The 27881-nt window shown below is 54.9% G+C and overlaps 1 protein-coding gene across 1 annotated transcript; it reads right to left on the bottom strand.

Annotated features, from left to right (window-relative positions):
- Positions 1-904: 904 nt before the first annotated feature.
- KIAA1755 (KIAA1755 ortholog) lies at positions 905-27881 on the bottom strand. Its single transcript, XM_012662806.1, has 14 exons — positions 27873-27881; positions 25644-25841; positions 20020-21346; positions 19352-19552; positions 18261-18384; positions 15638-15731; positions 14652-14738; positions 13170-13286; positions 10743-10841; positions 9649-9797; positions 7220-7358; positions 5851-5973; positions 4971-5192; positions 905-1564 (listed from the first exon to the last, which is right to left on the bottom strand). Exons 1-14 carry the CDS (start codon positions 27879-27881, stop codon positions 905-907), a joined length of 3549 nt encoding a protein of 1182 aa, XP_012518260.1.

Raw genomic sequence — 27881 nt, 5'->3', positions numbered from 1 at the left:
GAACCTCATCGGCGCTGGGCGCCAGAGGCTGTGCCTACGGAGAGCTGGGGCTGGGGGACGGTGAAGGAGACGGGAACCTCAGAGCGGGAGAAGGTTCTCTCTGGAGAACAAGGACAAGATTCTGCAGGGTTCCTTGAATTTGAGAATGACGGCCCACGCCCGCTGCAGGGGCCGGGTTTGGCAGAGTGCAGCACACACGCCCTCGCCCTCCTGTGCACACGAACCTGGGCCTGTGGACAAACACCCCGGCTCCCTCGCCCCTTGGGTGCGGTAACTCTGGGGCGTGTCCTCCTGTTCTGTGCTGCCTCCCGGTCCCCAGCAGGGTGGAGCTCCAGTTGCCCCCACGGAAATTTGCTTGACAACGTATTTATTCCGTCCCCAGAGTCACCTCCCTACCCCCTTGCAGTGGTTCCCGGGATCTCCACCAAATACACTTTACACCCGAACCCTTGTCCCAGGGTCTGTTTCTGTGGAGCCCGAAGACAGGGGGCCACTCCTGAATCTCCCCACCCACGGACTCTGTGTGACAGCAACTTGGGCCCAAAGGGAAGCCATGCGCTTTCCTGAACCCCAGCAGGGTGTCTGGCCTGCCCGAGAGGGAGACCTCCGGCAGGGCCGTACCACCAGGTCTTTCCTCGGTGAGGCCCCGGAGCACGGAGCGATGGCCTGCTTACTGTGTCCCGGCTCTGGCCCCCACTCACACTATTCTGCATGTGTGAGAGTCTGGTCTTCCGGTTTTCTGGAACCCAGAGCAGGTCCCTGGTTCTCACCCTCCCAGCACAGGCAAAATGTAAATCCTGTGCTCCATAGTGACATCTCGGCGGGACTGGCCCCGGCTCCCAGCTCCCCGGAGGCTGGCACAGTTGAAGGGGGCTCCCAGCTAGAGGGGTACATGGGGACTTGTCTAGGGTGAGTCCTCCAGAGATGTCTGTGAGTCTGTCCCCTCTGAGGAGAAGCTGCCTCCAGTGGGGTGAGGGGCCAGGCTCTGCCTGGGAGGCCGCTGCCAGGAGAAGAGGGTGACAAGAGAACGCTCAGGGCCAGGATCAGGGAGCGCGTGGTGGCCTGGGCCTTCAGCGGCCTCTATAGCCTGGCCAGCTTCCCGGAAATGTCCTTTCTGCCCCGCTTTGGTGGCCTGAGGAGGCCAACAGGACTTTGGCAAACGGTTTGCACCCGGAGAGTCCTGCAGGGGCAGGTCCTGCCTCCCCTTGGAAAGGACTTCTCCATCCAGACCCTGGCCCTTGGCAGCTGCCCCTCTTGGCTCCGGGTGTGCCCAGCGGGCAGCAGGAGCCGCCGGGCACGGGCAGCGGCTCAGTGCCTTCTGCAGGAGGGTCTGGATCTCCTCGTGTCTGACCCGGGCCTCCTCCCACAGGTCCTGGCCCAGGCCTGGCCGGCTCAGGGAGGCCGCCTGCAGCCCCATGGCCGCAAGCTTCTCAGCAGGGAACTCAGACGCCAGTCGCTGCAGGTAGCGGCAGAGGCGACGCTCGTCCCCAGGGCTGGCCCTTCGGCCCTTGCCCAGCCTGAGCTGGGTCATCAGGTCCTGACAGTCCATGTGGAACCAGGTCATCTGGGGGACAAGAAGAGAGGGAGGAGGGGGCTCAGGCCGGGAGTGGAATGGTGAGGGCTCCATGAAGACAAGGATGTGCCTCTTGGAGTAAAGAGAGGCCTCGATGAGTAAGCGTGGCCGGGCCGAGGTGGAAGTGCCCAGTCAACGTGCGGGCCCCACTCAGCTTGGCCGCCATGTTCTCCGCTGACTACGATGACAAGGATTCCCTTCTCTCCCTGGGGTACATGCACCTGCCACTTGGAAGCAGCACCCAGCACCCTAAGCCTCTTCAGGCACCTTCTAATAGACCTGTGGGCCAGTCAGGACTTGCCCCTCTCTGGGGCTCAAGTTTCTTCTTCTGTGGAGTGGACGTTGCATCGATGATCATGAAATGCCTTTTGAGAGCCGAAAATGTGGCTCTGTGAATTGTGTTCACCCCTACAAGTGGTGCTTAGTCTGGCTAATATTTACTGAGTGCTGACTGTTTGCCAGGCTCTGTGTGTCTCGTGTACAGTCACACCAAGCTGTGCCGGTGTGCCCATTTTACAGAGGAGGAAACTGAGGCTCAGAGAAGTGAAATCGCTTGCCTCAGGTCACGCAGCAAGTCAGGGAGGCGCTGGGATTCCGCCTTGGGTCTATCCTGCTTCAGGGCAAGTGTCCTCCAGGCACAAGAAGGAGAAGCTGGCCCAGACAGGGGAGTGTCACAGAGCAGTGGCACAGTCGGCTGTGCCAGGCCCGGAGCCCCTCCTACTCCCGCCGGGCCTCTGCCCCATTGTGTGATTCTGCCTGTCCCCACTTCCCCCACAAAATGTCTGCAGACGGCAAAGGAGCCAGCGTGTTCCCAGCAGCTCGTGGAAAACATAATCCTTCTCTCCATTAATTTAGACCCGACAGTGAGCTGTTAGGCTGTGGGAATCGGAGAGCCATTTTCTCCGAAGAGACCGTCTTTCCATGGATTAAGGGAACTTGTCTTTAGATAAATGGCTTCATATTCGCGGAAGCACACGGAGCTCATGGCAGGGAAAGGGCTCCATAAATCTCCGTTAGCGGCACGATCGTGTTATTATTATTTAGTAGCAAACTGCTGCACCCATGCTCCCCACCCGGGATTCGGCCCAGCCCCGGGCTGTCCTGCGTGTCTGTCTGTCTGTCTGTCTGGGACTCGACCTTACAGGCCAGGCTGGACAAAGATGGACAGCAGCTCAGAAATCATCTTGCCCAGCCCCTCGTACAGATTGAAATTCAGAGCCACAGAGGAGTTGGCCGGGGAGGGACTCAAAGTCAGGGCCGCCACCTCCTGCTGTGTGATTTCTAGGCCAGGGACAGACACCACCTGCAGACAGGTCACCCCCAGCCTGCCCCCATATCTCCTCTTTCCCTCCACTCACGAGGCCGGTCATCCACAGCGCTCTTTGAGCCCCACGTGCCTGCCCTGCAGATGGAGCCAGGGCCAGCTCAGACCCCGTCCCTGCCTCGGGGAGCTCACCTCACAGGTGATGTGCAGGAGACAAGCAAGTGACAAGCATCAGGATGATTTCAGATCACTGTGAACATCACGAAGTGAGAAAGCAGGGAAGGGAGAGAGAACCGGGTGCATGGCCAAGCCCGCGGGAAGGGCCTCTGTGAGGAGGGGACGTGGGAGCCCAGAGCAGAGGAAACCGCCGTACAAGGGGAAGAGCCTCCCAGCCTGAGGGATCGGCAAATGCAAAGGCCTCAGAGCTGGTGCAAGTTTGGTTGATCGAGGGAAGGCCAGTGGGGCTGAAATTGGCTGAAAGCAAAGGAAAGAAGCTTCCGGATGCCTTAACTGTTGAGGCATTACTCCTCCTCTTCCTCTGCCTAATGATAATGATAATATTTGTGTTAATAATAATTCCAGGCTGGGCGCAGTGGCTCGCGCATGTAATCCCAGTACTTTGGGAGGCCGAGGTGGGAGGATTGCTTGAAGCCAGCAGTTTGAGACCAGCCTGGACAACATAGCAAGACCCCGTCTCTACAAAAAATTTAAGAATTAGCTGTGGGGTGGGTAGTGATGGCACATGCCTTTAGTCCCAGCTCTGTGGGAGGCTGAGCAGGAGGATTGCTTGAGCCCAGACTTAGAGGCTGCAGTGAGCTGTGATCGCAACACTGCACTCCAGCCCGAACACAGTGAAATCCTGTCTCAAAATAATAATAATAATAACAATGATAATTCCAAATTTGAGCAAAGCCCTGAACGAGGGGTTACTTCCATTTAATTTAATTCTCTCACTACCTGGCAAGGCTGGCACTAGAGCCAGATGATCTGAGTTTGAACCTCAGCTCTGCCACTCTGCTAGCTATGTGACCCTGGGCGAGTTACCTGACCTCTCTGTTTCTTCATGTGGAAATGGGCATCATCATAGCACCTGCCTTATAGGATTGGTGTGACGATGAAACGACATGTGAAATGACTAGAACAGGGCCTGGGACACAATAAGACTTACAGAACCATTAACTCTTATTATAGTGAGCTCTGTGGTCATGATCACGTGGTCACGCAGGCACACGAGGCCCCTGACTATATGTCTCGGATTCCGCCCTTATCTTGCTCCTGACTCCATACAGCCGGGACTGGGGGATCCCTTTGCTGCCACTGCTGACATCTGCCTCCCTTGTCTGCTGCCCCAAGGAGACAGAGAGTGTGCTGTCCTCCCCGGGCCCCAGCCGTGAGCTGACCGGAGTCCTTCCTGCTGCCTTTTGGGGCTTCCTGTGTTCTCTGTCGCCTGCGTGCTGGGCCGGCCTGACAGCTGGGAGTCAGGGGTCAGGCTCGACTCACGCTCTGTCCTTAGTGCCGAGTGTGAGGGGCAGCCGAAGGCGCTGGGCGTGAGCCAGCCATGTGGGTCTCTGTCCCAGCTGGGTCACACTCTCCCAGGCTGCTCCCTTGTCCCTGTAGGCCTCAGTTTCCCCCATTAGAAAAATGAGGTGTTTGGCTTGGTGGATTTGGAAAGTGTAGGGGCTCTTACATCAAATCCTGCTTGACCACTGACCCTCTGGGCAACCTTGAGCAAGTCACTTCCCTCTCTGGGCCTCAGCTTGCTCGTGCTGGTGCCCTTGCTCACACAGACGCGGTGAGGACGAAAGCAGGTAAGGTGTGTGAACCCCGCAGGAGGGTCTGGCACGGAGCACACACTCGGTAACGTGGGCTGCCCTCCTGACAACCTAAGCGTCATCTTCAGCGTCATCCCGCCTGCTGGATAAGGGCGTCTGTCGCCATCGCCTCCTCCTTTGGAGAAGGACACACTGTGTTCAAATCCCAGCTCTCCCCCTTCCCACTGCTCTCGCCTCTTCACGGGACTCTGGGGAATGAATCGTGCAAAGAGCCCAGTGCTGTGTCCAGGCCACTCTCTGTCCCCACTCCACCTCCAGCCAAGGGATAGAGGGGTCTGTGCGAGTGGGCCACAGGGCTCACCTTCTTGCAGAAGCGGTGCAGGTGGAGCAGCGTCTCGAGGTCCGTGCGCTGCCGCTCGGCCGCCATGTAGAAGTGGGTCAGCTTAGCCTGGAAGGCCCTCTGGGTAGAGGCGAAGGCTGCCAGCTCCGGGGGCGCTGCTCCTCCTACCTCCCCGGCCCCTCCGGCTGCAGCTCCCAGCTGGGCCGCCTGCTTGGACAGCTCCAGGCCTCGGCGGTACTGGGCCTGGGAGGGGAGGGGAGGGCCGTCCACTGAGCTCCCACCTTGGCTGGGGCCTCCCTCAGAGCTCAGGAACCTCCCGCTGCCCTCCTGCTGAGACTTCCTGAGCCTCAGTTTCCTCATCTGCAAAATGGGGACCCTACGAGTACCCACCTCCCAGGACTTAGCTCGTGGTGAGGGTTTAACAAATATTACGGCCGTGGCAGTTCACTTTGCCCAGGTGGACTCTGCTTCGGTGTCACTTCCTTCTGGAAGGTGTCCCTGGCCCCAAAGTCTGGGTGAGAGGCCCCTGCTCTGAGTCCCCACAGGTCTCCCTCTCCACTTCCCTGGCCTGGGAATTTCCTGAACCCCAGGGTCCCCCACACCCCATGCAGCTTCCCCGCCCTGCTGTCCGAGGCTGACTTAGTAAGTCTAGGGAGAGGCCCTGGAATCTGAATTGCAAGAAATCCTCTGGGAATTCTGAATCTTTTTGGACCTCACTCTGGGAGGGCTTCCTGGAGGAGACAACACCTCAGCAGAGCCCTTGTGGTCCACGCTGATCTCCTCGCTGTCTCTTTAAGTTTCCTTGCACTTTCCCACCTCCACATCTGTGCCCTGGCTGTGCCTCCCCTCCAGTGCCCTCGCCATCTGCGCCAGTCCTGCTCCTCGGGCTTCCGGAACGCACCGCAGCCCGAAGGAAGAAGTCCTCGAACTCCACGTGGGCTTTCTCCACCGCGTCCAGACTCCCGTCCGTGGGGGTCAGCGCCTGCAGGCACCGGCTTCCTTCCTGCTCCATCCAGTCTCCGACCTGGGGAAGGGAGGGAGGTTCGGACACAGGTGCTGCTGGGGAGATGCCCCTTTGCCAGCCCCCCAAGCCCCGCTTCCTTGGAGGCTGAGGTCTCTGTCCTTGGTCATTCAGGCCTGGACCACTGGCCTGGACTGAAACCTGGGGAGGATGAGTGCGGGGTCTCGGTGTTAAATATCCGAAGGAGAAAGGACCCCAGCGGGCATGTGGCCTGGTCGGCGCCCTACGCATAGTAGGTCCTCGGTGCGCACTGTTGTCTGAATGGAGCCACAGGGTGGCAAACCACTCAGCGCCACCCATCACAAAAGGGACGGCCTTGAGAATCGCTTGAGCCCAGGAGTTCGAGCCTGCAGTGAGCTGTGATGACGCCACTGCACTCCAGCCTGGGTGACAGAGCAAGACTCTGTCTCAAAAAAAGGGGGGTGGGCGGCCTCAGGGGTGACAAGCTCCCTGTTAGGGCCTGGGGGTGTGCAAACAGTCTGGAGAAAAAGCTGCAGGCGGGACAGGAAGGCTGGCGGGCCCACTGCGAACTCACTGGGCCTGCATTTGCTCAGTGGCAAGATGGAGTGGACATGAAGATTCGGGGGACAGGGGGTGTCAAATGGCTCAGTCCCACAAGCGAATGTCCTCCTCTTATTCTGGGGTGTCTTAAAGAGCACATGTTAACTCACTCCATGCTCACAGAGCCCAGTGTAGCAGGTACTAATATTACCCCCATTCAACAAATGAGGAAACTGAGGCACTGCATAGTTAATTTGCCTCGCCCCACACCTTCGGTGAATGCTGGAGCCGGGACTGCCACCCGGCTGTGCGCTATGCTCCAGGGCCTCAGGCACAAAGGGATACATCAGCAGTCAGACAACGCGGTGCCAGGTGTGAGTTCCAGGATCAGATCCCCAGGTATGCAATCAATGGGCAGGCGACATAACATCTCCCAGCCTCGGTTTTCTCATCTGTGCAGTGGGTGAAATCCTAACGCCTGTCCCACAACGCCGGTAACGGATGAAGTTGGAGAGCAATGATGTTCTTAAAGGCTGTGGCCCAGGGCTTGGCACACAGTTGGTGCTCAATAAGTACAGCTTCATAAGCGTAGCTCACCCATTAAGTACTTACTGAGTGCCATGTCACGTGCTGTGCCCCAAGGATGCCTGCTTGGCCCTTGAAGCAATGCCAGGCTATGTCCTTCCACCTGGCCAGGGAGTGGAGAGGCAGCCAGGCAGAGCCCCATGTCCCAGGCCTCCCCTCTCACCTGGTGGATGGCGGCTTCCAGGTGGCCCAGACGGACGCGAAGCTCCAGCTTCCCCAGGAGGTTGTTGGATGCAGTGACCAGGACATGAAGCTGCTCATCCACGAGGCTGTACAGGGCGGTGGCTTCAGCCAGATGGCTCCTGGGAAGAGTAGGAGGCTGAGAAAAGGCCTGTGATGCCCTCCTCACCCCCCTGTACCCCTGCCCAGCAGGGGCCTGCCCCCCAGCTCTGTGGCCCCAGCCTGGGTTTCCAGCTGCTGACTTGGGCAGGTCCCTGCACATCTCTGGGCCTCAGCCTTGGCCTTCCGTGGGACTAGGAGGAGCAGGGGACGTGGCAGGAAGTGAAATGACCCTCCCTCTTTCCTAGGAGGATGTGAAGCCAGCTTGGACAGATCTGGGTTCAAATCCCAGCCCCGCTGCCTTCTAGTATGAGACTTTGTGCAAATTTCTCAACCTCTCTGTGTCTCTGTTTTTCCATCTATAAAGTCGGGATAATAACAAAACCCACTTCACAGAGCAGTTGTGAGGATTCGATGATATGACACCGTGGCTCTCAACCCTGGCTACACATTAGAATCTGACCTGGGAACTTTTAAAAATCTCAATGCCCTTACCAAGTGGCAAGTCGGTACAAAAAAAAAACCCTCAATGCCCAGGCCCTACCCCAGGCCAACTAAGTCAGACTCCCTGAGCGGAGCCAGACACCAGACGCTGGTGCCTTCTGAAACCCCTCTCTCATGCACGCGAAACTCTCCACACGTGCCCAGCACACGATGTTCGCAGCGCTCTCTCTTCCCAGTGCAGTGATGGTGAGTAGCTGCCACACACCCCTCCACCCCAAGCCTCCATTTTGCAGATGGGAAAACTGAGGTCCTGGGAGAGGAAATGACTTCGGATGGCAGTTTGAGCTGGAACCCAGTCCAGGGTTGTTTCTGCACGGAATTTTTAAAAATGGCCAAAGCCACAAGACACACAGGAAAGGGTGTGGATGGGATTTCCAGGCCCGGCCATACTAGCGTGAAGGGAGGATCTCAAATTCCACCCCACCCTCCCTCTGCCCTGGAGGAAAATGAAAAGGAGGATGGAGAAAAGCTTGCTTTCCCGGAGGGCGCCCCGCTCTGCCTGGGCCTCCCCGGCTGACTGCAGCTCCTCACAGGTCGCCACCCTTCCAGGAAGGGGTGAGGGCTCGGGATGCGTAAATGGGATGGAAAATGCCAGCCCACCTGGTGGTGGGGGGCACGGAGGGAGCGGAGCAGGCAGGGGCTGCGGGCCGTGCGCAGAACAAACACAGACAGCGGCTCTTGTGGGCCCACAGTGCCCCCTGGTGGAGCTGGAGGGAACTAAGGTGGACCAGAGGAGCCTGGGCCGCAGGTGAGGCACAGGGGCAGGCTGGGAAAGACGGTGCCAGCCCCACCCCGCACTGCAAGGGGAAGGGGGATGACCCCCCACATCCTCTGCTGTCAGTGCTCCCACCGCGTGAACCTGTCCCTGAGTCTAGTGATGCAGCTCAGGGTGGCATGTTCAAGGTTCTGGGGCCAGACTGCCTGGGTTCAAGTCCTGGCCCCAGCACACTCCAGCTGTGTGACCCTGGGCTAGTCACTTGCCCTCTCCTTGTGCCTCAAGCTCTGCCACTATAAAATAAGGATAATACCAGAGTCTACCTCGGGAGTGGGAATTAAGTGAGTTAATATTTGCAAAGCCCTAGAGCGATGCTGTATACATACTAAGTGCTATTTAGGTGTTGCTTCAATAAACAAATTGTTCTTAAAAGCTTATGCAAACTTTGCATTTGGCTCCTGAATATAAGTAGCTGTGTTCTAACAGAGAGAAAATATTTTCAATTACTGACCAATTTAATGACTGACTTTCCCCCACCCCCTAAATTTATGAAGTCGGTGCTTTCCCGGAATGCCCATTACTTACTCTGTGGCTCTGAGACCCCTGACACACGGCAAGGTTCTCCCAGCAAGACTGAGAGCCCCTGGGAAGGCAGGGCCACGGGGGTGGCATGCTCAGATGGCCTGGCTTCAAGTCCCCAGCTGGCCATGGCCCAGAGGTTATTTCACTTCACCGAGCCTCAGGTACCCAGCAGCCAGTGAGCGCGATGTGGTTCTCACTTGGCTCTTGCCAGAATAAATAAGACAGGCCCTTGAAGCAGCTCACCCGGCGTGCGGGCCAGAGAAAGCACTTGGTCCGTGAGGGTGACCAGAAATGCGCAGTGCTGGAGAGGGCTGGGGCTGAGGGAGGGGCGGCAGGGAAGAGATGAGGAACTTGCCAAGGCTGAAGGGGGGTGCACGTGAGTAGGCCTCAGTCTGGGATACAGGCCCTGCACACGCCACGATGTGTCCCCCTTGCTGGGGTGGCCACAGCCTCTAGCTCCCTGGCCAGAGAACAGGATGGGAGTCAGGCAGGAAAGGCCTGGATGTCCGTACCTGACATCAGGGTTGAAGTCCAGCCTGCTGGCCTCGCGCCGCAGCCTGGCCAGGGTGGCTCCGCCTTCCCGCTGGAGGCTTAGTAGGCCGGGGTCCCTCAGCACAGCCTCCATCAGCTCCTTGGACTTGCTTAGGCACCTGGTAGCCTCCTGCCAGCACAGAGAGGCAGGCCCTGAGGCCCCATCCCCACTCTCCCTCTGCAACCTTCTAGGGCTCCCCACATCCAGATCAAGCTTGACACCCCCAGTTTGGCATTCAAGGTGCTCCCGAAAGTCTGTCCTTTCTGTCTCTGCAACATCTCCTAGAGCCACTCCCTCTCTTATCACCATGGCAACCTCACTGGTCCAGGCTCCATCATCTCTTACTGGAACACCCAGCTCAGCCTCTTCACTCATCTCCTTGCTGCCCTCTGGCTCCCCCTACAGTCTGTTCTCCACATGGCAGCTGAACGGATCTCAAAGTGCAAATAGGATCATCCCCCGGTTGGAGAGAGTGCAGTGGCTTCCCTGCCCACTTAGAATCAAAATCCAGCCCAAATCCTCCTTGATCTGACTCCTGCGGGATCTAGATGACCCTCTAGTGCTCCTCTCCTTCTCCTTCCATACTACTCATTCTGCTCCACATTGACCTTGCTATTCCTGAACACCCCAAGCATAATCCCACCTCAGGGCCTTTGCACATATTTGCCCTCTGCCTGGAGCACAGACCCCCTCAAAGTCATGCTCCTTCTCAAACTTCAGGCCTCAACTTAAACGCCATCTCTTCAGAGAGGCCTCCCTCCTTTCCCATTATTCTCAATCTTACTTCCATGGCATTTGGCACGATTTGTAACTACATATCCATTTCTTTGTTTACTTTTTAAATGACTGCATCTGCCACTGCACCGTGAGCCCCACGAGGGCAGGGACAAGTCAGATGCCCCAGGCTGGGTCTCCAGTGCAGGACACACAGTAGCTGTCCCCAAAATATTAGTCACATGAATGAATGAAAAACGAGGATGATGACACACACCCCTGGCTGTCCCCTTGACCACATTCTCGGTCCATGGAGTCTGGAGTGTGGTGTGGCTTCCCCACCCCATGCTCCAAGCTCACCTGGATCCCCCCAGGGGGGTCAGCCTTCTCAAACTCCTCGATGGAAGCCTGTAGCAGAGAGGAGGCTTGGCGGAGGTCAGCAAGGAAAGGGTCCAACTTCTGCAGGACAGAGGCCAGAGCGAGGGTGTCAGCCCGGGCCAGTGCCTCCCCCACCCAGGAGGACACAGGGTGGGTGTAAGGCGGTGGTTCTCAAACTTCAGCTGCATCCGAATCAGCTGGTTAAAACACAGACTTGTAGGCCCTACTCCTGAGTTTTGGATTCAGTTCCTCCAGGGCGGGGCATAAGAATGTGCATGTCTTACCAGTTCCCAGGTGTTGCTGTTGCTGCTGGCCTGGGGGACCACACTTTGGGAACCACTGGTGTTGGGAATGAGAGAGGGAGAAGAAAGAAGACAGGCCCGAGCTACTCCCAAAGCTGATGGGGACACAGTAGGGGGAAGGGAAGGAAGGGAAGGGACAGGTTGGGCTTGGGGGACATCCTCTGCTGGGTCCCACTTCAGCCCAGCTCCATCACTTACAAGCTGTGAGAACTTGGGCAAGTTACTTAACTTCTCTGTGCCTCTGCTTCCTCCTCTGTAAAATGGGGGTCACAGTAGTTCCTGCCTTATAGGGTTGTGCGAGGATTAAACAGATTAATTTGCACAAGACACTCAGAATAGAGCCCAGCATGTATAACACTGTTAGTCGCCATCATTGTCAGTTTCATTTTCTGGGTCTATAGGTAAGATTTCATTTAAAGGAGAGGTTCTAAAGCAAAACTATATCGAGCAATCCCACTACTGGGTATCTACCCAAAGAAGTCATCATATCAAAAGATACCTGCACTTACATGTTTATTGTAGCACGATTCACAATATCAAAGATGTGGAACCAACTTAAGTGTCCACCAACGACTGCACACTCGCTGGTCACTCATCCTGATGAGTGGATAAAGACAATGTGGCGTATATACATATATACACCATGGAGTACTACTCAGCCATCAGAAAGAATGAAATGATGTCTTTTGCAGCAACCTGGATGGAACTGGAGGCCTCTATCCTCAGTGAAGCATCTCGGGAATGGAAGACCAAATACTACACGTTCTCACTTGAAAGTGGGAGCTAAGCTATGGGTGAGCGTGGCCATATGAGTGGAATAATAGACATGGGAGACTCCAAAGGTGGGAGGGGGCAGGAGAGGAAAAATGACCTATTGGGTACAATGTACACTGTCTGGGTAAGGGGTACACTAGAAGCCCGGACTTCACTACTACTCAGTATATCCGTGTAACAAAACAGGATTTGCAGCCCCTAAATATATTGAAATAATTTTTTTAAAAATAAAGTTAAAATCCAGTTCAGAAGCCACTGGATTAATGGGAGGCCTCTAGAGAGGGAAACTGGGAGGATAGGGGTCAAGTAGGAAGGGAGACTTTTCAGCATATACCCTTTGGTACCATTGGAGATTTGAATACATTGCCTATTCAAAAGCACAATTTTAAAAAGATCGTGTAGGCAAAAAGCAAATAAACCACCCCGTTAGACTGTTAGCATGGGCCTGTGGTTCTACGCAAAGGGTGACTTTGCCCCCCAGAGACTTTTGGCAATGTCGGGAGACATTTGTGGTTGTCATTTGTGGGGTGCTGTCACAGAGTGGGTAGAGGCCGGGGATGTGCTAAACACGCTACAGGCACGAGACAGCTCCCACCAGAAAGGAATTACCAGCCCCAAAATGTGAACAGGTTGAGGTTGAGCAACCCTGGTCCAGCGAGAACCCTGGGCCGGCATTCGTGGGCACTGGCTTCAGTGTGGTTCAAGCCTATAATCTTCTGTGTGCTGTTGTGCAGGTCAACCCTGTCCTGTGTGTCCCCACGTGTTAAACTGGGCATAAAATGTCCCATCTCCGGGTTGTGGTGAGGAGGGATTGTGACCACGCAGGAGAGGAGCCCAGCACTGACAGTTTCCTTATTTCCTCCCTCTTACCCAGGGGGAGCACATCTGCCTCTCCCGCCAGCCCCCGAGCTCCCCTGCTGTGCGGGTTCACGGAGCAGATGCCTGTAAGTTTACTGTCAGTGAATATACACATAGTTCTTAGCATGTCCCAGATACTCTTCTAAGTTCTTCACCCTCATTAACTCAATTAATCCTTACAAAAAGCCCATGAAGAGGTACTATTATCACCCCCCAACTTGCTGCAAAGAAAACCAAGGCTCAGAGAAGGTAAGTAACTTACCCAAGGTCACCCCACAGAGCTGGGATAGAAACCCACACAGTCCGACCTCAGAGCCTGAGCTTGTAATCATCCCACTCTGTACCTTCATTGTATTAGTAAACCTTTGCTGAATGTTTGTTTTTGAACCTGGCAGGTTGATGGGTCCATGGGGCAGGACAGGGAAGGCAGGAAGGGAAGTGAGGGTCAGGGGTCATAGGCCGTGACGGTAGACACCTGGAAGAATTGCACCCACTCGCTGTGGCAGTAGGGGAAGGGGCCTTCCAGGCTTGCGGGGAGCTGGCCGGGGTCCACGTAGTGGCTGAGGGCCTTCAACGAGGTCAGCACCTCCACCTGCAGACAAAAGAAGTAAATCAAGAGGACCAGGGACTCAGTGTGGGGACAGAGATTGAGAGGGTCCTTCTGAGATCCCTGCTCTAGTCCCTTTCCACCCCCCACAAGCAAGGCTGACCCTGGCTTTAAGAGTTGCTTTGTGAACAACCAATCTTCTGTGGAAGCTCCAACAAATCAAAATGCAGAACCAGGCCCTGGTTAAGGAATGGCATATAAACAGCACTCGTACTGCCACGCTTCCAGCCTGTGCCCAAGGCAGGCATCACTAATCAATCATAGCACTTGTGCCCCCTGAGCTTGGCTCTTTCCCAGCATAGCTCTCCAGGTGATCACACACACTGATTGAAGCTGGCCCTTGTGATGAAACTTCTTTGTCCTCCTTGCGCTGTTCTCTGGTGATCCACCAAGGGCTGTCCCCTTCTTGGGGCTGATGAGAAAAGTCATCAAATCCTAACTGTGTCCTCTAAGACACGGAAGAGGAACTAGGTGACTGCTTCTCCCAGGTAGTGAAGTTCGAGGTTAATTCTGGGAATAGCTTCAGATACCTAGGCGTGGGATCGAATGGATTCTGTGGTTTTATGGACCCATTTGTTGTCCCTGCTATGGGCCAGCAGCACCAGCAGCACCTAGGAACATGTTAGAAATGCAGAATCCCAGGCCCAGAACACTTAATCAGAACCTGCACTTTGATGAGCTCCCCACAAGATTCATGGGCACATTAAAGTTTGAAAAGCACATCTCTAGCTCACAATGTGCCTCTTCACTAACCAGGAGGAAGAGGGAGAGCTTTTAGATCACTTCCCGAAGCAGGGCAGAGGGCTGGGCGCCCACGCTCATTATCGTGGTATATGGCACTAATTAAAGGCAGCCGCAGGGCCCTTTCCTGCAACGTCACGAATCAACTCTGCATCTGTATTAATTAGGGAGAGAAATACAGGAAGAGCAGGTCCAGCCACAGTATAGAAAAGGCACTGGGCTGCAAGTCAGGTGACTCCAGCTCTGTGTCTGGCTTGCCGTGTGGCCTTAGGCCTCAGTTTCCCCGTCTGAAAAGAAAGGGGGAGGGGGTTGACTGGATGAAGCTTTTCAAACAGGTTTCATGCCATGTGCAACTCTCGATCGTGGGGCAGCACCCACCAGGAGCTGCCAGGATTGCCAGGGAGAAATCATTCTGAGACTGGCGCGACGATGCCTGCCACGGAGCAGGACCGCGGAACTGTAGCGCCCGGGTCTCATATTTATGGCCCTACACGAGATTATTTCAAAGGCTCTTCTAGCTCATGAATGCTGCAATTCTTCCTCCCTTCGCCCCGGCTCAGCTCAAGCCCAGCAGCTCCCCTCCTCAACGGCAGACCTGCCTCCCCTCACCTGGATGTCGGGGAGAGCCTGCAGTCGCAGAGCAGCCTCCTTCTCCCCCAGGAAGAGCACAGCTCCCACGGAGGCCGGGACCCGAGCCTGTCAAAGAGAGCCACTTCAGAGTTGCCGGCCAAGCCTTCACGGAGCCTCCCCACCCCTTTATTTCCTCCTCCTTCCCCGCTAGGATGCAGACAAATGGGCCACAGGACAGGGTGGGGTACCCGTCCCCCCAAGACTAAGACCTTGGTGTGATAGGTTTGGATGGCAAATCATCGGAAGTCAAGAGAGCAGCAGCAGGTTCAAGCTGTGTTGCAAATCTTCCTAGATGACCCGCCCCTCTGGGCCTCAGTTTCCCCATCTCCAAAGCCAGGAGATCAGGCCATGAGGTAAGCATATGCCAAACCTCCATTTACTCTGCTGCCCGTAGTGGCTGATTGGGAATCTCTTCCCTCCTCCATTCGCAGTTCGTGAGGTTTCTGTGATCTAAGTCTAAGCCAATCAGTGTGCCGCATTCCCCTGGCCACAGGGACCGGGTGATGGATGGACACCTGGACCAATTGGGACCAATGAGACACAAACTTTTGCTGGGACCCCAGGGGAAAATAGTCTCTCACTCTTTCCTGCTGGATTTAAATGAGAGGCCATGCAAAGTTGGAGCTGCTGGGAGCCATGCTGCCACCAAGGGGAGGAGGGGGTGACTCTCTGAGAGTGGGAAAACGGGCCAGAAATGGAGAGAGAGGAGGTTGGTCCTGGTGACAATATTTGAGCCCTGGATCAAGCTTTACTTGAAGTTGGATTAGCTCCTGGACTGTCGAGTTACAGGAACCAAGGAGCATCCTTTTTCTTTAAGCCTGTTTGGGCTGGGGTTTCTGTTAGCTGTCATAAAAGTCCCTGCCTGGGAGTTCTGGTTCCATCGCTGAGCCCCCAGGGCTCTGTGTCAGGAGGCCCCTGGTGGCTCCCAAGACTCGCCAGGCGGAGGCTCTCCACCTCCCACTCACCTGGGTGGCCTGCAGGCCACTGACGAGACCCGGCTGTGGGGGCTGTTTCCTGGCATCGATCACAACCGCCAGCCCCTTGGCGTTACCTTCGGGCCTGTGGGTGGTAAACAGAGCTGGCAGTCTAGCTCGATGGCCTGGGGCTCCCCAGAGGGGAAGGACCTAGCGGAAGGCGAGGGACGCTGGCTGCGAGAAGCCCTGATTTATTGGCGAACGCTTCATCCTGCAAGACCGAGTCCCAGTGCCGTCCTCCGAGAAGCCCTCCTGATTCTTCTCCAGGCAGAGCCATCGCCCCTCCTCGGTGCTTCCGCGGTGCCTCCCACAGCCCTCGCTCAGGGCCCTAACGCTCCTAACCGCAGCCCAGCTGCAGCGGGGGAGTCGCCCAGCATTCACCGCTACTTTCGTCTGGGCAGAACCCTCATCCTGTTCAAGAATCCAACTCCCTCCACACAGCCACAGCCCCCCAGGAACTGGTTTCTGCTTGGCTGAGGCCAATAGTGATTCAATCCTCCTGGCTAATGATTGGTTTAGATGGGGGGGTCACGAGTCATATTTCTAGCCAAGGGGAAGTTGGGGGGCTTCTCAGAAAGACGTTTTCTCTTTTAAAAAGTTCTTACAGACAGAAATAAGGCAGAGACACAGAATGATAAATTTTCTGATCAGATAAAACATTTTGAATCAGAATGTCAGTTACTTGCAGCCCAAACACCCTGCCTGGTTCAGCCACAGGGCATGGAGCTTGCAGCGGGCCGCTGTTCGGTGATTACCTTAGGATGCCCAGAACTGACCTAATTGTTAAAATACCGATTCCTCGCCCACACCCCACCACCCCCATCCTCCCAGACAGCTGGCCAGCAGGGCAGGGTGGGGCCGGGGGATCGCTGTGGTTCCAGCACCCTTGGCCAATATGATGACCAGGCAGGTTTGGAAAATAACCCCCAACTGCCTTCAAGCCTTACAACCACCCAGTGCATAGACAAAACCAGAGGTGGCCCAGCGTAGGGGTGGAGCTATGGCACTGCCATTAGTATCCGGTGGCCTGGGCAAGTTATTTCATGTCTCTAAGTCAATTTAATAATAATAATACCAGCCCTGTGGGGCCACGGTGAGGACTAATGAGGTCACTAATGTAAGCACTCGGTGACTGCACAGAGTAAGGGAGAGGTTTTAATAAATATTTGCTATTATTACTATCCTAGAAGGGGAAACTGAGGCACAGAGAGGCGGAGTGGCAGACGGTGAGAGGAGGCTCTGGGAGGTGACAGCAGATCTCTGACTTTATGTCCTCACCTGCCCCCGGCTCTGCCTGCACTGGAACAGTGATTTGTTTCCCGACCTCTCTCTGCCCCCAGCCTGGAGACCCCTGAAGGCCAGGCCCGATGTGAGGAGCCTCGGGGTCCCCAGCGCCACACAGCACGAAGCTGGGCCCAGAGCCGGTGTCCAGCCAATGTGCGCCCAGAGCACAAGTGGAAAAACAAGCCCAGCACTCAAGATCCTAGTGTGCACTGCACTCGACAGTTCACTTTGCTCATTCCCCTTCGTCCTCATCACTTGGGACCCCACTTGGTGGTCAGAGCCCACTTGGTCACCCCCTGTTTTCAGGTGAGCCTCAGAGAGGGGCGGGTACTGCCCCAAGGTCACATAACAAGTTTGTAGGATTCCAGGGCTCTGTCTACCATGCTGGCCACTTCCCAGCACAGAAAAGGGGGCCCCATCTCCCCCTCAGGCCAGAAAAGCCACTCCACCTGGGACAAAAGCAAGAAAAATCTCAGTGGCCAGCAGGTGGCAGTGAAGGCTCCTGTGGGTTAGGGCACATGAAGAAGGTTCCAAAGGGTTCCATACATCCCTCCCCATCTCCCGCCAGTGGCAGACCTCTAGGTTGGATTGGGACCTGTTAGCCAGTCCTGAGTGACACCACCTTTGAGACTGCCCTGGCTGGGGGCTGGGTCCCAGAGGAAAAGATGGTGCCTCTTCCCCAGCCAGTCCAATGCGGGAAGTCTGCATGCTGGTGGGGGGTGGTGTTAGAAATCAGCCCGGGTCACTCATCACTCACACTTATTCTTTCACTCTCTCACTCACTCATTCGCCCTTTCCTTTTGTTATTGAACAACTATTTATAATTCAGATGACAGCTCAATTATCACCTCCTCAGGGAAGCCTTCCCCGATTTCCCAATTGAAATTAGCTGTCCCCCAACCCTTCTCGCGCTCCAACAGTGGTTCTCAAAGTGTGGTCCTGGGCCCAGCAGCACCACCAGGAAACTTGTTAGAAATGCAGATTTCCAGTGATGTGTTTTAACAGCACACCAGGTGATTCCGATGCACGCTCAAGTTTGAGAACCACCGATCTACAACATCCCGCTGTGTTCTTCACCACACTAACCCTCCCGAAAGCTGCTTGCCCAGGGTTTGTTTCTTGTGTACCCCCCATCTCTCCCACCAGCCTAACAACTGATGGCAGGGACCTAGCCTGCCCTGCCTTCCCCCAGATGTGGCTCAGGACCGGCTCTGTGAACAGACGACTGGATGGAAGGGTCCAGCTCCTCTCTGCTCAGTGCCTGGTCCAGGGCGCTGGGCCCAGGGGGTTGAGGTGGGAGTTGAGTGGTCGGGGTGGCCCAGACCCTTACCTGGGAATGGCGCACAGGTAGGACAGTAGCTTGGTGACCTCTGAGGCTGTGCACCACGGCGCCTCCCAGGCTGCTTCTGTCGTCGACAGCAGAAGCAGGGGCCGCCCGGCCCTGTCCCGACCGCCTGGAGGAGAGAGGGCAGCTGCACAGTGAGAACTTTGGGGGTGACCTCCAGGAAACCTCCTCCGTCGCCTTCAGACGCTCGCCCATAACGGCCCCTTTGCCTGGAATGCCCTTCCTCTCCTGCTTCTGCAAGCTCTGAACTCTTACCCATCCTTCAAGACCCAGCTCACAAGTCTCACCCTGAGAAGTCTTCCCCGAGTCTCTTCTCTGTGCAGAGGTGGCCTCCCCTCCTCTGGACCCCTCTATACAGGGCACCCTGGGAGAAGCTCATGGAATGAGCTCTGGGATCACACAGACGGGCTCAAGTCCCCGCTCTATACTGTCTCACTGTGTCCGTGGGCAAGTCAGTGCATCTGTGAGCCTCAGTTTCCTCATCTGTTAAATGGGGGGAAAATATACTGAGCTTATTAGGTTATTTGGAGGATTAAGTCAGATAGTTCCTGAGAAGCACATAGCACAGTGAGAGCTCAGTGCATGGCGGTTGTTACGATGTCCTCGTCTCTGTTCTCGTGGTGAGAGCGCAGCCCCGTGGCCAGCAGCTCCCTATTTATTTATTCTCACAGACTTGCAGACGTGGGTTCTCGGGTTCTCGCCAAGAATCTGGGCTTTGTGCCTCACTCTCCCCGCAGGGGTCATGAGGCCGGGCCATGAAGCCAGCACGGCCTGTCGTCTGTGCCGGGAGGGGAGAAGTACAGCCGGGGGAATGAGGCCCAGGCCTTGGAAACCGCGCTCGTCCTGTAGCCTGACTGTGCGGCCCTGTGGATGGCTGGATGGCTACCTAAAAATCGCTTGCATGTAATCCAACCCCTTCATTGGAAAGATGAGGAAACTGAGGCCCAGGGAGGCTTGGTCTGGACCGCAGGCCTCCAGTGCCTTCCCTGCCTCCCCTCTGCCCACCAGCATCTGAGGATGCTCTGGGACCCTCCAGCTCCCTCCCCCCACCCACTCTCCCCTCTGATCCCCAGAACCTGGCAGGCATGCTATCCTGGAGTGGAAAACCTTGACACTCGGAGCCCCGAGCCTGGGCTCAGGTCCTGGGGGCTCCTTATCCGGGGTGGGGCCTCTTTCTGGGGGGCCTGCAGAAGCTTCTGGAAAGCCAGTCTTTTCCCCAGTCAGTGGGGCTGAGTCAGCGGCTGGGCCAGAGGATGTTTTGGTCTGAGTTGCGCCTGCTGTGGGGAAGCAACGACAGAGAAAAGGATGTTGAGCAGAGGATGGATTTTCCACGTGGAGGATGTTTCCTCTTCCACTTTCTGGCCAAGCAGAACGGCCACGGCTCTCCTGCTGCGCGGCAGGCACCGCGCTGAGCTCCCTGCTTCTGGCATCTCTCGGAATCCTCAGAGTAACTCTGCGAGGTAGATGGGATCCCCACTGCACAGACAGGGGGCCTGGACTCAGAGAGGTTAAGTACTTGGCCCGGGTCACACAGCCCACGTGTGGTGACGCTGGGGTGTGAACTCGGGCTGTTGTGACACTCGATCCCAGACCTGCGAGACTTCGAGCCCCTGACATGCTGTGCTGCCGTCTGAAATTGCGCCAGCCCAGGTGGGCCTCTGTCCCCTACAACCAGAACCACCTTGTAACCTGATCTCATCCAGACAGGAATCCCCTCGGACGGCCGAGCAAGTGGGCGGCCTACCTTTCCCCGAGGATTTGGCTCGGTTGGGTTTAGGAGAGTAGAGTGAACACAGGACTTTCCAAGGTCCATCGTGCTGGAGCGAGGCTTTCTCTGGGGACACAGGGGATTGCCTCTGCCCTTTTAAGAATGAGAATTTGAGCCCAGGAGTGGGGGACCCGGAGGAGGAGGTGTTTCGACTAGGGCGGGTCATGGGCTTGGGAAGTCTCCCGTTTCCCTGCTTGGTCTTCTCTTCCACCTTTGTTTCGGAGATAGGAGCCGCAGGCGAAGCTGGGGACAGGCTGGGAGAGGAAGCTTGTCTTGGCACAGGCCTGAGCTGGACCACATTCTCTGACTTTCCCAGAGGGCCCTGTGTCTTGGTGGCAGCTGGCCCTTCTGAGACATCTGCCCCAAGGCCAGAGGCACAGTCCAGCGGGTCCTCGAGGACATTGACATAGGTCCCTTGGGGCACTGCCTTATGGTTGACGTCTCTCCTCAAGCCCCAAGTGCAGGTCTCCCCCTCTGAGCTTGCTGGCTCCACACAAGCCCATCTTCCCAAGGATGGTCCTTCACTGGCCTCCGACAGAGGCAGCATCTTTTGAGAGAAAGGAATTTCCCTGGTTCCAGATATCTCCTCTAGTGCCCCAGAAGTATTCCCGGTCGAAGTCTCTGCCTCCCTCCTGGGGCTGTCCCCTCTTCTCTCTCGGGAAACGTCCAGGAGAGCCACATAGTCTCCCTCCAAGTCCGGGCTGACCACATCGTCCACCCTGAAGGCCACCTCCCGGGACCTGGCTTGCTCCACCTTGACGAGGCCCGGATACTTGTTCCCACAGGTCCTGCCCCTACCCTCGGCCAAACCCTGGGCAAGAAACGCCTGGTCGTCTGGGCACCTGGCCTGGTGCAGCTCTTGAGGGCTGCTCAAATCCAGTGCCTCTAATTGAAGGGACCCCCAGGCTGGGGAAGGGACATTCACTGCTTGGGGCCTGTCATCCACAAACTCTGGGCTGGTTATCTTGGTCCAAGGGAGAGGGGCAATCCCATTTTCCGAAGCTACCAGGCAGTTGCGTAGGGGACTTCCCTCAAAGTCGTTGTTGATGGCCTCCAGCCATTCTTGGGTGAAAAGTACAGAGTAGGATGATTCGGGAACAGGCTTCTTGTCCACTGTGCAGAGGTCCAAGGAGAGGCATTTGATGGTGATGCAGACAGACTGCTCCTCCTGGGGCTCGACTTGGAGGTAGAAGTCACCCTGGCGCAGTAACAGGGGATTGAGGGGTGCCAGGTGGACCACAACCTCATCCCGCAGACAGAGCGGCCAGCCCTCGTGCAGGAAGAGGCAGTGTGAGTAGGGGGCCTGTGGAGAGAAGGGGTTGGCATCAGAGAATCTGGCCCCGAAAGACTCCAACCTTGGACCTGCTTCCTTCCCTCTCCCAGATGGAATCTCGAACAGGTCGGGGACGAGGGTGAGGCAGTATTTGAGAGGCCCTCACTCTCTGGGTGGTGCAAAGGTTGCCTCTCTTGCCTCACCCCAGTCCTGGCCCCGACCTTGAAAATACTGGCTGGCCTGCTGGCCTAAGGGAGAAAGCTCAGAGCTCCAGGCACTAGTTAGCGAGCATCTCCCCCATGAAGAGCTCTTTCCCCCCTCTCCCCACCTATCCAAAATGTCTCCCACCCCAGCTCAGGACTTAGCCCACTATTTTAAAGCCAAGGAGACACAGGTTTGGACAAAGGTCTACACTTGTGCAAAGTTACTTAACGCTTTGAGCCTCAATTTTCCTATCTTTAAATGGGAACAATATATGTCAGTATTACTGGATTGGCATGAGGATTAAGTGAGATTATACAGATGCTCCTCAATTTACAATAGGGTTATATTACATCCAGATAAACCCATCCTAAGTTGAAAATATCATAAGTTGAAATGCATTTGATATACCTAACCTATAGAACAGCGTAGCTTACTTAGCCTAGCCTAGCTTAAATGTGCTCGGAACACTTATATTAGCCTAAAGTTGGGCAAAATCATCTAACATAAAGTCTATTTTATACTAAAAGGTTGAATATCTCATGTAATTTATTGACTGCTATACTGAAAGTGAAAAACAGAATGGCTGTTTGAGTACTTGATGTATAGTTTCTACTGACTGTGCATTGCTTTCACACTATCATAAAGTCAAAAGGTTGTAAGTTGAACCACTGTAATTTGGGGATAATACATAAAGAACCCAATACAACGCTTAGCATGTAATAGGTAGATGCTCAATAATTATTAATTCTCTCTTCCTTGGACAACATTCACCCTTTGAAAAATTGTGGGGATTTTCAATTAAAAAAAGATAATTTACTGTTTTCATATCATTCTCTAATTTTTAAGTAGAGGGGTTAACGATGAAGTGGAAACAATAGTGAATGAGAACTCAGGAAATCTGACCCTGCCATTTATTTACTAGATGATCTTTCACCTTTTCCTGACCCAAAAGTCATTCTGGGCCTGAATGTTTACTATTTATTTGTTTATTATTTATTCATTTATTTATTTCCCCTCAGAGGGTAACAACATGGCAGGTGAGGCAAAACTTTTAAAAATTAAAGAGAGAGAGAGAGGGAGAGAAGATGCCAGCAATTCCCTGCACAGGCAGACACAGTAAATCATTCTAGAACAGGCTTTAACTGCGGTGATCCCTCTGGGCTGAGCCTCTGCACTGGGCTGCACAGGACCAGAGTCCAACAGTGACACCACGTGGCAGCAACAGAAACAGCAGTTCCGCTGGGTTGACAATAGGTCTTTGTCTACCCAGCTTTTGGAAAGGAGTCTGAGTCTCGTGGGCTGAATAAATCCCAGACAATCTTACATATTCACAATTTGGATGTGTGAGTGGGAGACCTCCGGAGAGTGACTCCTGCCAAATAAACAAGTGTTTCCTGGAATTATTAATTAAGGAAATGGTAAGATCTGACCATATTTGTACCCCACACTGTTAAAGCCATTCGTATCAGTTACACTGGAGATTGTGCTGCCTCGGGAAAGCTTCCTATCTACAAGCCCTCGTGAGCCTGTGAGTTCTTCCACCCCTTCCATGCAGACCACTATGGTTTGCAACATGCTTTACCCCTCACCTTCTCATCGGAGGAGAAAAAAACAGCCCAGCCATTTCCTTGCAAACAGCGAAGCGCCCTAGAGATGACAGCTAGGATCATCTCCTCTGACTCACAGTAACTCAGGGGTGCAGGCAGCACAGGTGTGATTATTCTGACTTTCCGGACGAGGAAGCTGGGGCTCAGAAAGGTGAAATATTTGGCTCATACGCAAATAGCTGGTAAGTGGCAAAAGCGGGACTTGTCCCTAGGCCTTCACGCCTGAAGTCGGGTCTGTTCCCAAGCCCCACTCGGCTTCCTCTGAAGGCGGCTGCCTGTAGGTGATGGCAGCTGGAGAGGCAGATTTGTGGCTGCCGCATTTTCCTTTCAGAGGGACAAACAAGGAAATGGTATCATAGTAGCCAACGGCTACTGGGCACTTGCTGTGTGCCAGATTGTGCTAAGCCATGTGTCATTTCTGTGCACTAGATGCTGTTATTAACTTTCCCACCGGACACATAGGAAAGGGAAGCTCAAAGAGGTGGCGTGGATCTCCCACGTTCACAGTGAGGAGGCTGGATTTGAACCTGCGGCACCTGACCCCAGAGGCCACACTGTTAATCCCACGTTATTCTCCCCTGCTCCAAGGGGACACAAATTTGCCTGTAATTACAATTAAATTAAATTCACCTTTAAAAAAAATAAAGATGTGGAAAGGCTATGAGCTTGTCACCAGGAGAAGTGAGGAAGGGGGCAGAGCAAATGTGGTTTTAATGGTCAAAGAAAGGAAGTGGGCAGTTGTGTGACTTGTCAGGGAGAAGAACTAAGGATGGGGGAGGATCTCCATGAAATAACGCCAACCCGGATGTGTGGAAGTTGGGTGCAAACATTTGCGTAAGAAGCTCCCCTCTTCTACAATACCAGTTCCTGTGTATCGAGCTACTTCTGTGAGCCAGGCACTGTGCTAAACAAGTTAAATGGATGATCTTGCTTTCCTTCTGTTCCAACCACCCCCAATTCTGGCTCCTAAACTTGAACTCTTAGCTGCCACCTTCAATTTCTTTCTACCAATGAAATGACACACATGGTCCCCACCATTACTTTTTGCCCCTGATGAGCTATGTCCCTGACAGGCATGTCCTGAGCGACTCAAGAAGGGCTGATGGGGCCTAAGAACCTCTTCGTGTGTGTTGAGCCTGGCGTGGCGGGGGAGTGGGCGCTAAAGCACAGCAGATCACGGAACAGCCAGCAAACCTGTGAAAGGTATGGGCAAGTTCCTCCAGGGTTTGTCTCCTCAGGCTTCTCCCATCCTTTTCTTAAAACAGTTCCACCCTAGGCCGGGCGCGGTGGCTCACGCCTGTAATCCTAGCACTCTGGGAGGCCGAGGTGGGGGTGGATCGCTCAAGGTTAGGAGTTCGAGACCAGCCTGAGCAAGAGCGAGACCCTGGCTCTACTAAAAAATAGAAAGAAATGATCTGGACAACTAAAAAAATACATATATAGAAAAAATTAGCCGGGCATGGTGGCGCACGTCTGTAGTCCCAGCTACTTGGGAGGCTGAGGCAGAGATTGCTTGAGCCCAGGAGTTTGAGGTTGCTGTGAGCTAGGCTGACGCCACGGCACTCATCTAGTCCGGGCAACAAAGCGAGACTCTGTCTCAAAAAAAAAAAAAAAACAAAACAGTTCCACCCTCTGACCATAGAAGTAGACACATGACTCAAGCCTGGGCAATCCTGGTACCCCATTCCTCTGGCTACAGTGATTGGTCAAGGAATGGACATATGACCCAAGTCTGGCCAATCAGGATTCTTCCTTGAGATTTTTTTTCTATCTGCAGCTCATGGGGAAGAGTTCATTTTCCTCTCCAGGGCAGGAGATAATCCTAGAGCTTCCCTAGGCTCCAGCCTTGGGGGAACACTTAGCCTGCAAGAATGATGCTGACAAGCAGGGAGAAGCAGAGAAAACAGACAGTGTCTTCAAGGGCTTTGATCAGTGGATCAACTCAAGTCTGAGGCCTGATCCCCCCTGCCCTAGTCTGAGTGAGAATTCTGTCATTTGCAGCCAGTGAGTCCTGCCTAAAGCAGTTTTTTCTCCACTTGGCTGCAGGAGAGGCCTCCTGGAGATCTGAGTTTGAAGGGGGTCACTGGGGAAAAGGCAAGAGTCCTGACACCTCAGGGCTTCCAGGGGAGCTCTAGGACATTCTCTGCTATTTACACTGAAGCTGCCCCACTTCAGCAAAGGCAACGTGGCGAGGCCAATGGTGCCAGCCCCAGGGCAGGCTCCCAGGGCCAGGGAACCCCCAAGGATGCCGCTATTCAGGTCTTCCTCCCTGCCAGTGAAAGTGCAAATGTAATTGACTCCTAGATGTCACAGGGTAAAGGGCCAAGTGGCCCTCCTGCTCCATTTGGGGGGCTCATGTCTCTCTTTGGGCAAATAATGATACTTGGAAAACCACTCACATCCCAACTCTTCCTGGGAGATAAGACACACACCAGCCCTCTTTCTTCCCCGCTTGCCTCCAGCCCTGTGACTTCTGGGAGAGCTTGTCCCCTGGCCCCATATCCCTCCCGACTTACACAGGCTGCTTCACGCACTTGCTCACACAGGCGCTTGGCAGGGATCAGGAAATCCAGGAGGAAGCTCAGCCCATCTCCCTGGAAGTCAGAGTCCAGGAGACGGAACACCTGATCCAGGACAGTGGGTGCTGTGGCCTCAAAAGGAGGATAGAGGCCTGCCAGGGCGTGCTGGATGGCCGTGTCCAGGGATGGGGGGTCCTGTGGGGGGCAGAAGGAGAGGACGAAAAGTAACAGTAGCCATAATAGTGAGGGTAATGTCTACTTCCTGTGACTGTCCAGGCCCCATGTGACTAAGGCCCCTGCTAACTCTCTGATCCCCTCTCTACCCTGTCCCCTCACTCACCCACACTTCCACCCACACTGGCCTTCTTTCCTGTTCCACAAACACACCAGGCATGGTCTCACCTCAGGGCCTTTGCACTGGCTGTTACCTCTGCCTAGAGTACTGCTCCTCAAGACAGCCTCATTCCCTCACCTCCTGCAGGTCTCTGCCCACATGTCATCGGCCAGTGCAGTGAGGAGTGGAGCAATGTGGGGAGGCATTCAGGTCAGGGTCAAAGGGGAAGAGGAGGTCAGCATCACCCAAATCCCACCACCTGGCTGACCTGCAGACCTGCGGCAGGAAGCTGAGCCACCAGTGAAGCCCAGCCTGGATCAGACACCCCCAGTCCACGTGCAGACGGGTGAGTGACAGGAAGTGATTGCCATTTTATAACACTGTTTTTGGGGTGGTTTGTTACACAGCAATAACTAGCTGATACAAGTCCAGAGAGCCTCCTCACATATCCAGCTGCCCCTTGGTACCTCCTTCTAGATGTTTCTCAGGCACTGGCCATCAACACATCAAACCCAACCCAGCAACTTCCCAAATCTGTTCCTCTCCTATGCCTACCAGTGATGGCCCCACCACTCAGTCAGGCGCCTAGGCCAGAAATCTGCTCAGCACACTGCCCTCCCCTGCCTCTGACACACGAGCATCCCTAGTTCTAGACTGCTCCTCCCGCCAACAGCTCCCTAACCCACGTGCTCTCTCTGTCCCCTGCCCCGCCCTGATCTAGGCCCCCACCATTTCTTCCATGGGATGCCCTCCTCTTTGGCTCCCACCCTCTCGTCCTCCTCACGCAGCCACTCTCCTCCAGGACCCCAGAGTGACCTTTCTCAAATGCAAACCCGACCTCATCCGTCTCCTCAAGAAGCAGTGGCCTCCAGGCGTCCAGCTGTCCTGTGCTCTGGCCACCGCTCTCTGCCACTGCCACCGCCCCGGCCTCACTGCCTCTCTCTGAGCTGCAGCCACAGTGGCACCTGCCTTCTCCGGCTTGCCCCAGGCCCCCGTGTATGCCTTCCGTTTCCACTCCCTCCTCACCTGCTAGCTCCTCACTCCTCAAGACTCAAGTCAGCCCTCACTTCTTCCAGGAGGTTTTCTCTGACCTCCCGCTGCCCCCACCCAGCAGGGTCAGGTGTCCCCTTCTCTGGGCTGCTGTAGTGCCCCTATCATAGCAGCTCCCACATTGATTACTGTCTCCCTCGGGGAGCTCCGTGCTCCCCAAGGGCAGCTGTAGTAGGCAGAACAGCCCCCAAAGGTACCCACATCCTGTCTCTGGAACCTACGATGTGTCACCTCGCATGGCAAGAGGAACGAAGTTCGCAGGTGGAATTAAGGTTGCCAATGAGCTGACCGTGAAACAGGGAGGTTATCCTGGATTAGCCAAAGGGGGCCAGTGCAATCCCGAAGTAGAAGAGGACGCAGAAGAGGCCAGAGTTAGGGGAAACGTGACTACGGAAGCAGGATCAGAGAGACGCAGTGCTGCTGGCTTCGGACATGAAGAGCCAAGGAACAGGGCGTCTCTTAGAAGCTGCAAAGGCCAGCAAACGGATTCTCTCCCAGAGCCTCCGGAAAAGAGCATAGCCCTGCCAAGGCCTTGCTCTTAGCCCAGTGAGACCTGTGTTGGACTTCTCATCTATTTCTGATCTGCAAGATAGGGAATTTGTGTTGCTTTAAACTACTAAGTTTGTGATAATTTGTGATGGCAGCGACAGAAAACAGATACAGCAGACGACAGCACCTATTCCTCTCTGAGTCCTCAGTACCCGGCACGGGGCCTAGCACAACATCAGTACTCAGTAAATTTTGTGAAAGAATGAACAAAATGTCCCTCTCTGAGCTACAATTTTTCCGTCTGTCAAATAGGCAAGTTGGACAAGGCAGAGGTTTCCAACCAAGTACAGTACTGGGTCCAT

Source organism: Propithecus coquereli, unplaced genomic scaffold (assembly GCF_000956105.1).
Source record: "Propithecus coquereli isolate 6110/MARCELLA unplaced genomic scaffold, Pcoq_1.0 Scaffold780, whole genome shotgun sequence".
NCBI classification, from domain to species: domain Eukaryota; kingdom Metazoa; phylum Chordata; class Mammalia; order Primates; family Indriidae; genus Propithecus; species Propithecus coquereli.
Note: the sequence above shows the minus strand (reverse complement) of the source record. Positions and strands in the feature narration are given on the sequence as shown.